The sequence below is a fragment of the Dendrobates tinctorius genome, unplaced genomic scaffold (genome assembly GCF_039654945.1).
Source record: "Dendrobates tinctorius isolate UK_male_01 unplaced genomic scaffold, ASM3965494v1 ptg000093l, whole genome shotgun sequence".
In the NCBI taxonomy this organism is placed as follows: Eukaryota; Metazoa; Chordata; class Amphibia; order Anura; family Dendrobatidae; genus Dendrobates; species Dendrobates tinctorius.
This window is the reverse complement of record NW_027361761.1, coordinates 12,330,001-12,342,482: the sequence shown is the minus strand read 5'-3', so window position 1 is coordinate 12,342,482 and position 12,482 is coordinate 12,330,001. Positions and strand designations below refer to the sequence as shown.

At 44.3% G+C, this 12,482-nt stretch overlaps 1 protein-coding gene across 2 annotated transcripts in view; it reads right to left on the bottom strand.

The window, feature by feature from the left end:
• The window catches only part of LOC141098553 (cytochrome P450 2C14-like), a 141,973-nt gene that overhangs the window by 89,449 nt on the left and 40,042 nt on the right, over positions 1–12,482 (bottom strand). For both annotated transcript variants that reach the window (XM_073586443.1, XM_073586442.1), the window contains exons 5-6: positions 12,022–12,184; positions 6,196–6,345 (exon numbers count right to left, since the gene is read on the bottom strand). In XM_073586443.1, the coding sequence (XP_073442544.1) occupies positions 6,196–6,345; positions 12,022–12,184 (313 nt within the window). The remainder of the gene's footprint in view (positions 1–6,195; positions 6,346–12,021; positions 12,185–12,482) is intronic.

The following is a 12,482-nucleotide window of genomic DNA, read 5'->3' as shown; positions in this document are numbered from 1 at the left end:
CAGCTTTTTAGCCGCAGACCTGTGTAGTGAGTGCAGAGTATTAGGGCTTCTTAAAGAAAAACTAACAGGTCTGTGAGAATCAGAATTCTTGCTGGTTGGTAGGTGATCAAACACTTATTTCATTCAATAAAATGCACCAGCACCAGTATTAACACTAGATGACTTAGATAACTCAATTTTTGCACACACAATCCTGGACAACACTCTGTCCCTCCAAGAACTGTCCCTAAGCTGTCAGTGCGCTGAGTGTGGGGGCGCCTGTCCTTTTTATAACTCCTGATGATGTAATAATACGGCCAGCCAGTGTCGGACTGCGGTGCCAAGGGCCCACCAGTAACATTGACTTTGGGGGCCCATTTTTCACCTGCATAGCATTATTACACTACCCTCTTTCACAAATGTACCTATATCTCTATACAATAATACACTGGGTAGTTTGGTTAATGAATGATGAGATGCTGCTTTTTTTGTGCACAGTGAATCAAGTGAATTATGCCAAGTACTGCCGATACCATGGGTTTGTGGCCCAAATTTGCACAGGGGCCCACCGGGGGATTCCCCTGCTCCCCTATGGGCCAGTCCGAGCTTGCGGCCAGCCAATCACAGTAATGTCACTACTAACATGGCTATTGCATTGCAGTGACTGGCAGGCAATCCCAGCATGTTTATTGACCGTGTAACAGGTACCAAACATTCAGGGTGGAAATTCCAGCTTCAAATTCGAGTACTGGCTAATACTCGCCAAGTGCTGAGCACTTCCAAGCACTCAGATACTCGCATGATATCCGAGTATCACCAAGCATGTTTGTTCATCCTTACTCACTACACTATTTCTGGGTACAGTGCAAGTAACATGTTCTTATATAAACCCGATAACGCTAGGTGGCCAGCCAATCACAGTAATGCCGTTAACCAAGAAGGCTATGGCATTACTGTGATTAGCAGCTAGTCCCCGTATGTTTAATGGCTGAAAATCAGGCCCAAATATGTAGGACAGGGAAACGAGCATGGCGTCTAAGTACCCAGATACTCGATTGTGTACCGAGTAGTGATGAGCGAGTATACTCGTTGCTCGGGTTTTCCCAAGCATGCTCGGGTGTCCTCCGAGTATTCTGGCGTGCTCAGAGATTTAGTGTTTGTCACCACAGCTGTATTATAGTAGACAGCCTGAATACATGAGGGAATTGCCTGTTTTGTTAGGAATTCCACACATGTATTCAGGCTGTCTAGTAGCCACAAATCATGCAGCTATGTCGCCAAAATACTCGGATCACCCGAGCATGCTCGGGAAAACCAGAGTAACGAGTATACTCGCTCATTATTATTATTATTTATTTATATTGCGCCATTAATTCCATGGTGCTGTACATGAGAAGGGGGGTTACATACAAAGTTATAGATATCGTTAACAGTAAACAGATTTACAATGACAGACTAGTACAGAGGGGAGGGGACCCTGTTCTTGCAGACTTACATTCTATGGGATAGTGGGGAAGAGACAGAAGGTCGGGGGTGCAAGCAGCTCTAGTGGTTTTGAGGCGGCAGCTCGAGCGGTGGTGAGGCGGTAGAATGGTTATTGCAGGCTGTAGGCTTTCCTGAAAAGATGGGTTTTCAGGTTCTGTTTGAACGATCTGAGGGTGGTGGATAATCGGACGTGTTGAAGCATGGAATTCCAGAGGATAGGGGATATTTGGGAGAAATCTTGGAGGTGGTTGTGTGAAGAACAAATAAGTGTGAAGGAGAGTAAGAGGTCTTGGGAGGATCGAAGAATTACGTGAGGGAAGATATTGGGAGATTAGTACTGTTACCATGGATATTCAGGTGAGGATAATCTCCAGGAGTGGACCCTCTGGATCGTGGCACCGAGGGGACCCCGGGCGAGCCGCTAGGTGGCGCCGACCCCTATACAGGGATCGTTAGGAGCAGGCCCAGGGGTTCGAGTACCACGATAGCCAGTATCGAGAGGGGCGGCTCAGAACGGACTGCAGTAGGACCACGGGACTGTAGAAGACCGGACCAGAGTAGGATTGTAGGACTGGAGCACAGATGGCAGGTCGGAGCAGGGACACCGGAGTAGGACTGTGGGAGTAGAGCACAGACAGCAGGATGGAGCAGGAACATGGAAGACAAGACTGGAGTAGGACTGCAGGACTGGAGTACAGATGATAGGACGGGACAGGAACACCGGAGTAGGACTGCAGGACTGGAGCACAGACAGTAGGACGGAGCTGGAACACGAAAGGCAGGACTGGAGTAGGACTGAAGGACTGGAGTACAGATGGCAGGACGGGACAGGAACACTGGAGTAGGACTGCAGGACTGGAGCACAGACAGCAGGATGGAGCAGGAACACATAAGGCAGGACTGGAGTAGGACTGCAGGACTGGAGTACAGATGGCAGGACGGGACAGGAACACAGGAGTAGGACTGCGGAACTGGGACACAGACAGCAGGACGGAGCAGGAACACGGAAGGCAGGACTTCAGGAGACAAGCGAGTGTACGATGGAACAGGGGCCCAGTGTGATACCAAGCATGAAGATCAGGCGCCTCCGTCAAAGGAGGGCGGCCTGATATACCCCTGCCTGGTCTGCCACTGGTCCGGCGGTGCTCTGGGCCAGGGCACCGCCGGAGCACAAGTGACAGGAGGGAGGTGCGGCCGCAGCGTACGGCGCATGCGCACTGCATGCAGAGATGCCGTCGGCAGCGGACCTGTCAGTAGGGGCCACCGTGGCTGCTGAACAGCAGGGGGCTGTGGTGCGGGAGTGGAGGCCGGGTGAGTATACAGCGGCGGCATGACAAGTTCAGAGATATAGAGAGGGGATAAGTTGTAGATGGCTTTGTAGGTCAGTGTTAGTAGTTTGAACTCGATTTGTTGGTGAATTGGGAGCCAGTGGAGGGATTTGCAGAGGGGAGAGACAGGGGAGTAGCGAGGAGAGAGGTGGATTAGTCGGGCAGCAGAGTTGAGGACAGACTGGAGTGGTGCAAGAGAATTAGCAGGGACGCCACAGAGGAGAGTGTTGCAGTAGTCAAGGCGGGAGATGATGAGGGCATGTACAAGAGTTTTAGTAGATTGAGGGCTGAGGAAGGGACGTATTCTGGAAATATTTTTGAGTTGGAGGCGACAGGAGGTGGCAAGAGTTTGGATGTGTGGTTTGAAGGACAGGGCAGAGTCGAGAGTTACTCCGAGGCAGCGGATTTCAGGTGCGGGAGAGAGCGTGATGCTGTTTACCATAATAGATAGATCAGGTAGGGAAGATACATGAGATGGAGGAAAGATAATGAGCTCAGTTTTGTCTGCATTGAGTTTTAGGAAGCGAGAGGTGAAAAAGGAGGATATGGCTGATAGACATTCCAAGATTCTGGACATCAGAGAGGTGACATCTTGGCCAGATAGATAGATCTGAGTGTTGTCCGCATACAGGTGGCACTGGAAGCCATGGGACTTTATGAGTTGAACTAGGCCAAGAGTATAGATGGAAAAAAGCAGGGGCCCCAGGACAGAGCCTTGGGGGAATCCAACAGAGAGAAGGCGAGAAGAGGAGGTAGTGTGGGAGTGGGAAACTGTTGTGAATTCGCTTTCTGGCCTACCTCTGGTTACTAGTGAAGGTAGTGGAGCTGGTTATATTGACAGAGGGGTCACGAGTTCTCTTTCCGGGCTCCCTCTGGTGGTTACTGAAGGTAATGGAGCTGATCTAATTAACAGAGGCCTGCCACCTGATAATGAGGAGGATGACTGGAGATCTGGAGTTTCTGACTGGATTTAAGACAGGCGACTCCCTCTATCCCTGCTGGTGATTTTTTCCTGCCTACTGAGGTCTTAGTTACCAGCTCAGTCCCTGCATGCTCAGCTAAGTGTTCTTTTGCTATTGCTCACATTTGATCTGGTTTTGTCTATTTCAGCTTTGTGGGTTCAGCCAGCTCCGGCTGTGCTGAATTTCCATGCTTATGTTACTGCTTGTGCCAGTTTGTTTTTGTCCCTTATTAGATTGACCTCTTTTTGCTCTGCTTTCAGAATATACCAGAGTGCTGATATAGTGGGCGAAGTCTAGTGACTTCAGTATTTTTCTATCAGATGTGTTGGGCATTTTTTGCAGGGTTTTTTGCGTGATTGCAGACAGTCTTTCCTTTCCTGTCCTGTCTAGTTAGTGTGGGCCCCATCGTTTGCTCAGTCTATTTTCCTATCTGTGTTTGTGTTTTCATCTTGTCTCACTGACAATATATGTTTGGGGGCTATCTATTCCTTTGGGGTCTGCTCTGGGGCAGTTTAGATTTCCCCTTTTTTGCTTTAGGCTTATTTAGTTCTCCGGCTGTGTCGAGGCGTCTAGGATCATCGTAGGTACGCTCGATGGCTACTGCTAGTTGTGTGGATAGGATCAGGGGTTTGCAATCTGCTTAGTTACCAACCTCTCTGGTTTTCTGTGGCTTAGCTTGGTCTTGCTTTCCTCCTCGGTGACCCAATCATAACAGGAAATGTTGAATGTGCGGTCAGAAAGGTATGAGGCAATCCAGGACAGGGCAAGGTCTTTGATGGCAAGGGAAGAAAGAATCTGTAGCAGTAGGCAGTGGTCGACTGTGTCGAAGGCAGAGGACAGGTCGAGAAGGAGGAGGATGGAGAACTGTCTGTTAGCTTTGGCTGGGAGTAAGTCATTAGTAATTTTGGTCAGGGCAGTTTCAGTGGAATGGTGGGGGCGGAAGCCAGATTGCAAGATGTCAAGGAGGGAGTTAGATGAGAGGTGGGAGGAAAGTTGAGCATGGACATGCTGTTCAAGGAGTTTGGAAGCAAACGGGTGCAGTGATATGGGGTGATAGCTGGGCATAGCAGTTGGGTCAAGGTTTGATTTTTTGAGGATGGGTGTGATGGTGGCATGATTGAAGGCAGAGGCGAAGGTACCAGAAGATAGGGATAGGTTGAAGATATGGGTTAGGGCTGGGATGATCATGTTAGTGAGGTTGGGGAGCAGGTGGGAAGGGATGGGGTCAAGTGCACAGGTGGTGAGGTGTGATTTGGAAAGGAGGTGACTAAACTCTCCTTCAGTGATGTTGGAGAGGGAGGTTATTAGGGAAGTGCAGAGGTCTGGTATGTGGAGTGGTTGGGGTGGTGGGACAGTAAAGGTTTGCCTTGATTGGTCAATCTTGTTTTTGAAGTAGGTGGCAAGGTCCTCTGCAGAGATGAGGGGAGATGGAGGTGGCAGTGGTGGGCGGAGGAAAGAGTTAAATGTGCTGAACAGTTGTTTGGGGTTGTGGGATAATGAAGATACAAGGTTTGTGAAATAGGTCTGTTTAGCAGAGGTGAGGGCTAATTTGAAGGCAAGTGTAGCTTATTTGAAAGTAGTGAAGTCATCTGGCAGGTGTGTTTTCTTCCAGCGCCGCTCCGCGACCCTTGAGCAGCATGATGCTCGCCGAGCATGCTCACCTATCACTAGTGGCCACACACATGTAGAAACCACTTGCTCACCTTTTCTGTATCTCACAAAAACATTGCTGTCAGTATCCAAAATCTCACATTTTGACTTATCAAACCACAGTGCAGATTTCCACCTATGGAATTGATCAAGAATAGATCAGGAACTTCTTATTTCTTCCTTCTGGAACAGCAGCAGCAACACCAGGAGTGATGGAACAGGCTTCAAAACTTCTGTAGTACCTCAAGGCCCAGCAGAGCCTGACATGACCGCAGTATGACTGCTCTGCACATCTCTGAAGCTAGAATGAGTAAGTAAAAAACTGGAGTCTGAACTGAGAAAGTAAATTATTGTGTATGCACAATGTAAGTGTATATTAACACATGACCATTAACCAGAGAATGAGTAAGTGTAGAACGGTCACAGTAAGGTCAGATAGAGTCGGTGCACTCCGATTGTTGTAACCTACGTCATCATCTGAATGCAACAATTAGAGCTGGTCCTGATGACACTGTCCTTCCAGCCTATGATTGATGCTGTTACAGCCCGGTGCTGCATTAAAGATAGGATATTTTCATACGTCCAAGGTCGGAAAGTACTTATTAACCTTAAGGTATAGCTATGTCCAAGTTTGTGAACAGGTTAAAGGAGCCCAAAAGGTCCTTTTTATGATGGACTCTTCAAGATTTTGTACTGAGCCCCAGGCGCTCTCAATTCCCTTCATTCTTGCTGCCATACATTACTGTCATTAGTCCTCCATCATTACACTAAGATAGAAATGATCATCTCACCTTCATATGATTTCATCTTCTGCACTAAACACTCAGCCTCCTCGATGATCTTGTCTTCTATGGTTCTCTTTCCCATTCCATAATCTCGTAGTGTGGAGAGTGCAAATCTTCTCATGATTTTCCAGTTCTCTCCATTCGAAAAGACAACACCTGAATGCAATGAGTTCATGTTATTTTCATATGTAATATTAGGTGCAACGATATCCTGTATGGACATGTGTTTAGCTAAAAACAGGACTCCCAATTATGATATGTCCACAAGGAACCACTCTGAGATATAAATGAGTCTATAATGGACTGTCTGTCCATTCACCATCGAGCTTGGTCTAGTCACTCTTTGTGGCAACCACCCACTCTACTAATTATAGTGGAGTTCCCCAGAGGGGCTCTCATTAATTAAATTAATAAACAGTGCCTGATCGGACATCTTTGGGGATGGTCATGAAGAAATTGTTTTCACTTTGCAAAAAGAACCCCCTTTAAAGGATCTTTTTTTCCATGAAACTCCTATAAATTAAGAGCTTTTTTCTCTACTGAAGATAAAATCACCCCCAAAAGACATACCACAAATGGTGGATATAGCTGATGCTATATTACAGAACACTCCTCAAGAGGCACCAATTAATGACAAAAATTGAATGGTAATTGGCGATATACAAGGATACTGTATGGCTCCATGAACTGTTATCAGTGACCTTTATGGCTCCATATCCCATGATTTGCCATAAATATGTATATGTGCATTACTAACAAAATCCACATCTGTCTCGAGAATAGGGCTCCTTTGCACCATGTTTTCAGCGCAGCGGTCCAAATAAATCATGCATGGTACAAATGCATGGAAAGTCGGGACATATCCCCATTGACAATGGGATACCTCAGTAGCCTGAATTCAAGATAGATGCAGGTCCCATTGATGAGATCTTGTGGACGTTTCATGAGTGTATGAGATGAGAATACCTCTTAAACCCCTTCATGCCGCAGCCCATTTTTGTTTTTACGTTTCTGTTTTTTGTTCCTCTTCTTCCCAGAGCCATATCTTTTAATTTTTCCATCAATATGAAAAGTGAGGGTTTCTTTTTTGTGGGATGATTTGTACTTGTGCAGCACCTTTCATTTTACCATATAGTGTACAGAAAAACGAGAAAAAACTTCCAAGTGCAAAGAAAGTGCAATTCCACAATTATTTTTTTTTTACCATGTTCACTAAATGCTAAAACTGACCCGCCATTATGATTCTCCAGGTCATTACGAGTTCGTAGATATTAAACATGTATAGGTTCTTTTTTATTCAAGTGGTGAAAAAAAATCTAACATTTATTACACCCACGAGTACTAAGAGAACTGAGTAATGTAATAGATAAACAATTATTTCTTATATTTAGGGACTCTATAGAGACAGGGTCTGTTCCACAGGACTGGTGGATAGCAAATGTGGTACCAATATTCAAAAAGGGCTCTAAAAGTGAACCTGGAAATTATAGGCCAGTAAGTCTAACCTCTATTGTTGGTAAAATATTTGAAGGGTTTCTGAGGGATGTTATTCTGGATTATCTCAATGAGTATAAATGTTTAACTCCATATCAGCATGGGTTTATGAGGAATTGCTCCTCTCAAACCAATCTAATCAGCTTTCATGAAGAGGTAAGCTATAGACTGGACCAAGGTGAGTCATTGAATGTGGTATATCTTGATTTTTCCAAAGCGTTTGATACTGTGCCACTCAAGAGGTTGGTACACAAAATGAGAATGCTGGGTCTGGGGGAAAATGTGTGTAAATGGGTAAGTAACTGGCTTAGTGATAGAAAGCAGAGGGGGGTTATAAATGGTATATTCTCTAACTGGGTCGCTGTGACCAGTGGGGTACCGCAGCGGTCGGTGTTGGGACCTATTTTCTTCAATATATTTATTAACGATCTGGTAGAAGGTTTGCACAGTAAAATATCGATATTTGCAGATGATACAAAACTATGCAAAGCAGTCAATACAAGAGAAGATAGTATTCTGCTACAGATGGATCTGGATAAGTTGTAAACTTGGGCTGAAAGGTTGCAGATGCGATTTAACAAAGATAAATGTAAGGTTACACACATGGGAAGAAGGAATCAATATCACCATTACACACTAAATGGGAAACCACTGGGTAAATCTGACATAAAGAAGGATTTGGGGATCCAAGTTAATGATAAACTTACCTGGAGCAGCCAGTGCCAGGCATCGGCTGCCAAGGCAAACAAGATCATGGGGTGCATTAAAAGAGGTCTGGATACGCATGATGAGAGCATTATACTGTCTCTGTACAAATCTCTGGTTAGACTGCACATGGAGTACTGTGTACAGTTTTTGGCACCTGTGCTCAGGAAGGATATAATGGAACTAGAGCGAGTTCAAAGGAGGGCAACAAAATTAATAAAGGGGATGGGGGAACTACAATACCCAGAGAGATTAGAAAACTTAGGATTATTTAGTCTAGAAAGAGGATGACTGAGGGGCGATCTAATAACCATGTATGAGTATATAAGGGGACAATACGAATATCTCTCCAAACATCTGTTTATACCAAGTAATTTGACGGTTACAATCAATCAATCAATCAATCAAATTTATTATCGCCAAGTACATATTACATATATACAAGGAATTCTTTGTGACAAAGAGGCAACATAATATATAACAACAGATACAACAAGTAACATCTAACAAGACAGATACAGTATATAGTCTACACATGACGATTTAATTGTTGAACAGAGAGTGGATAGAAGCTGTTCATATGGCGGTTGGTGCTGCATTTGGGGACTCTGAAGCGACGTCCTGAAGGGAGTAGTTGGAATGAGGAGTGTCCCGGGTGAGAGGGATCGGATGAAATTTTCAATGCGTGAGATCGAATACTCTTATCATAAAGATCCTGGATTTTAGGCAGGGGGGAGCCTATAATTCTCTCTGCTGTTCTGAAAGTCCTTTGTAAGCGGAGTTTGTCATGCGCAGTGGCTCCCCCATACCAGACTATCAGAGAGGAACAAATCACAGATCTGATGACAGCATTAAAGAATAAGATCAGCAGATTCTTAGACAAACCATATCTTTTCAGCTGACGCAGGAAGAACATCCTCTGTTGTGCTTTTCTTATAACAGCATCCACGTTTTTCCCCCATTTAAGATCATGAGAGATGATAACACCAAGGAATTTGGTCTCTGTGACCCTAAGAACCACTTCGTCATGGATGTAGATTGGAAGTATCTCATGTTGATCTTTCCTAAAATCCACAACCATCTCAGCAGTTTTTTTAGTGTTGAGTACAAGATTATTGGCTTTACACCAGTCACATATTCTTTCCACCTCACTCCGATACAAGTCTTCAGCATTTCCCCTGATGAGACCAATCAGTGTCATATCATCGGCAAATTTCAAGATTTTTACTGAGTCTGCTGAAGAGATGCAATCATTCGTATAGAGAGAAAACAGTAACGGGGACAAAACACACCCCTGAGGTGCCCCGATGTTTGTGACCAAGGTGTCCGAAGTGAATGGTCCAACTTTTACACTCTGTATCCTGGCTGTCAGGAAGTTATAAATCCACAAGCATAAGTTGAGAGGGACTCCAAGAGCTACCATTTTCTTATGAAGTAAATTCGGATCAATGGTATTGAACGCTGAGCTAAAGTCCATGAAAAGAATCCGGACATATGAGTGCAGTTCATCTGTATGATCCAAAATGTACTTCAGTGCCAGATTGACAGTGTCGTTTGCCGAACGATTCTCCTTATAGGCAAACTGAAGCGGGTCCCATAGCTTCTGCGTGAATTTTATCAGGTGGGACATCATAATTCTTTCGAAGACTTTCATAGCTACAGATGTGAGTGCTACTGGTCTATAGTCGTTCAACTCAGAGGATCCCACTTTCTTGGGGACAGGGATAATTGTGGAATTTTTCCAACACTGAGGTACAACGCACTCTTTCAGTGACACATTGTATATATTTGTCAGTATAGGGGCAAGCTGGGTAGCACATACTTTCAGACACATTGGAGATACACCATCAGGGCCAGGTGCCTTTTTGACCTTAAGTCCCTTCAGGATGCGTATCACCTCTGCCTCGGAGATCACTACTTGGGTGTTGCACAATGAATGATCTTTATATGAACAGACTGAGGAGCTTAGAGATGAATAGCCACTGTGTGTAGAGCTTGCCTCAAATCTGCAGTAGAATTCATTTAACTCTGCTGCCAGACTTCTGCTGGGGTTCACTATAGTGGGGTGGCTTTTATAATTGGTGACCTCTCTTAATCCTCTCCATGCAGATCTAGTATCTTTTGATGAGAACCTTTCCTCCAGAATCTTTGCATACTCGTGTTTGGCTAACTTGATCTCTTTAGATAGCGAGTTCCTAAGTTTCTTGAATTCAGTAATATCGCCTGCTTTATAAGCCTCCTCTTTTCTCTTATGGATCAACCTGACTTTATTTGTAAACCACGGCTTGTTGTTTCCCCGAAAGTGGACAGATTTGGATGGAATAAACGTGTCTTCACAAAAATGGATATATGAGGACACTGCATCAACCCATTCATCCAGACCCGAGCATGTTTCCTGGAATGCCTCCCAGTCCGTGCATTCAAAGCATGCTTGCAGTTGCAATTTTGCCTCCTCAGACCATGTCTTCTTTGTATAAACTGTAGGTTTGGATGTTTTCAACCTTTGCCTGTAGGCTGGAATTAAATGAATTAGACAATGATCTGAAAAGCCCACTGCTGCTCTCCTCACTGCCCTGTAGGCCCCTTTTAAGACAGTATAGCAGTGATCAAGCGTATTGTTCTCTCTCTTGAAGCAGTTTATATGTTGAGTAAATTTGGGGAGATCCAGGTTGAGTTTTCCTTTGTTAAAGTCCCCCATTACGATCACAAATGCTTCAGGAGATCCTTTCTCCCATTCTGATATTACAAGCAGGCATTCTCTGCGTCTGAAGGAAAGAAGGTTTTTCCTCCAACATAGAAGAGGATTCTTTACTGTTAGGGCAGTGAGAATCTGGAATTCCTTGCCTGAGGAGGTGGTGATGGCGAACTCCGTCAAGGGGTTCAAGAGAGGCCTGGATGTCGTGAAGAGCTGAGACAGCACCTCAGAACTGGCGTATCAAATGTGATTTTTCAGTTTGGCTTCATTCTATTTACCTAGTCTACAGATAGGGAAAAGTATGAGAAGCTTTACATTTTGTGTCCCAATAGGCAGTTCAGTGGCTTTGCCTACAGATTTTGATAAATTGGCTAGCCTCGCTACAGTTTTTGCAAGTGCTTTTCATCTTACAGGAGATATGTTTTTAACATAATTTTCCACTGGGCAGCCAGACCACAATGGGTTACTGGCTGTCCTCATCAGTGGAATGCACTTGTGCTGCCCCAACCTTTATCAATGGGGTTCTGCTGCATCCTGCCAGTGCATCAGTCAGGCTTTGGTGAGTTACCTTTCCAATGATTTTTTATGGATTTTTTCTTATTAGTGTTTGTTAACATAATTTTCTACAATAAATAATCTTAAATTTAAAAAAACTGATTTTCTTTTTTTTAAATGATAGGACAGAAAGGAAAAATAAAACAACTTTCCAGAGAAGCTGCTTGGGACCTCTTGACAATGAGTAAATAGCGTGAGCTCCCCAATTCTGTTAAATTTCTTATATGCCATAGTCGCTATTGCCTGTGGCACTAAATATCTGATTAGAGTTTTTTAGAGCCATCAGCTTCTGGCACAGGCACAGCTCCATACCTCATCTTTTTTTTTTTTTTTTTTTTTTTTTTTAGGGATGGCAAGGCAGCATTTAAGGAAAACCAGCTTACCATAATTTTTTAAAATTTTCGCTACCACGGGAGACAGAGGTCTGTCAGCAAATACATCACCATGGTTGATGAGCGCATCCTTGACAGTTTCACAACCACATAGCACCACTGACTTTGTCATGCCTATCTGGACACTGAAGATCGGACCGTACGTCTTAGAAAGCTGTGGACACAAGATAAGTGATGATTAACTCTGTGCATTACTCCTGACACGCCCATTTAAAAAAAAAAAATACTTGTATCCCACATGCAGTACCCACTCTGGAGCACCTAACATAAAAAAACGACATGTACCCGGTAACATCCGGTAGGTAATTTATTCAAAAATTTAAAACTACTGTTACAAAATTAAGTTCTAGATGCAACAAATTGAGAACATGTGTTTACTGAATCAGACAAGCCAACAGGTGACAGGTCCACCAACTTTATACAAGTAGACACACTGTTCATCAAGTTTGTAG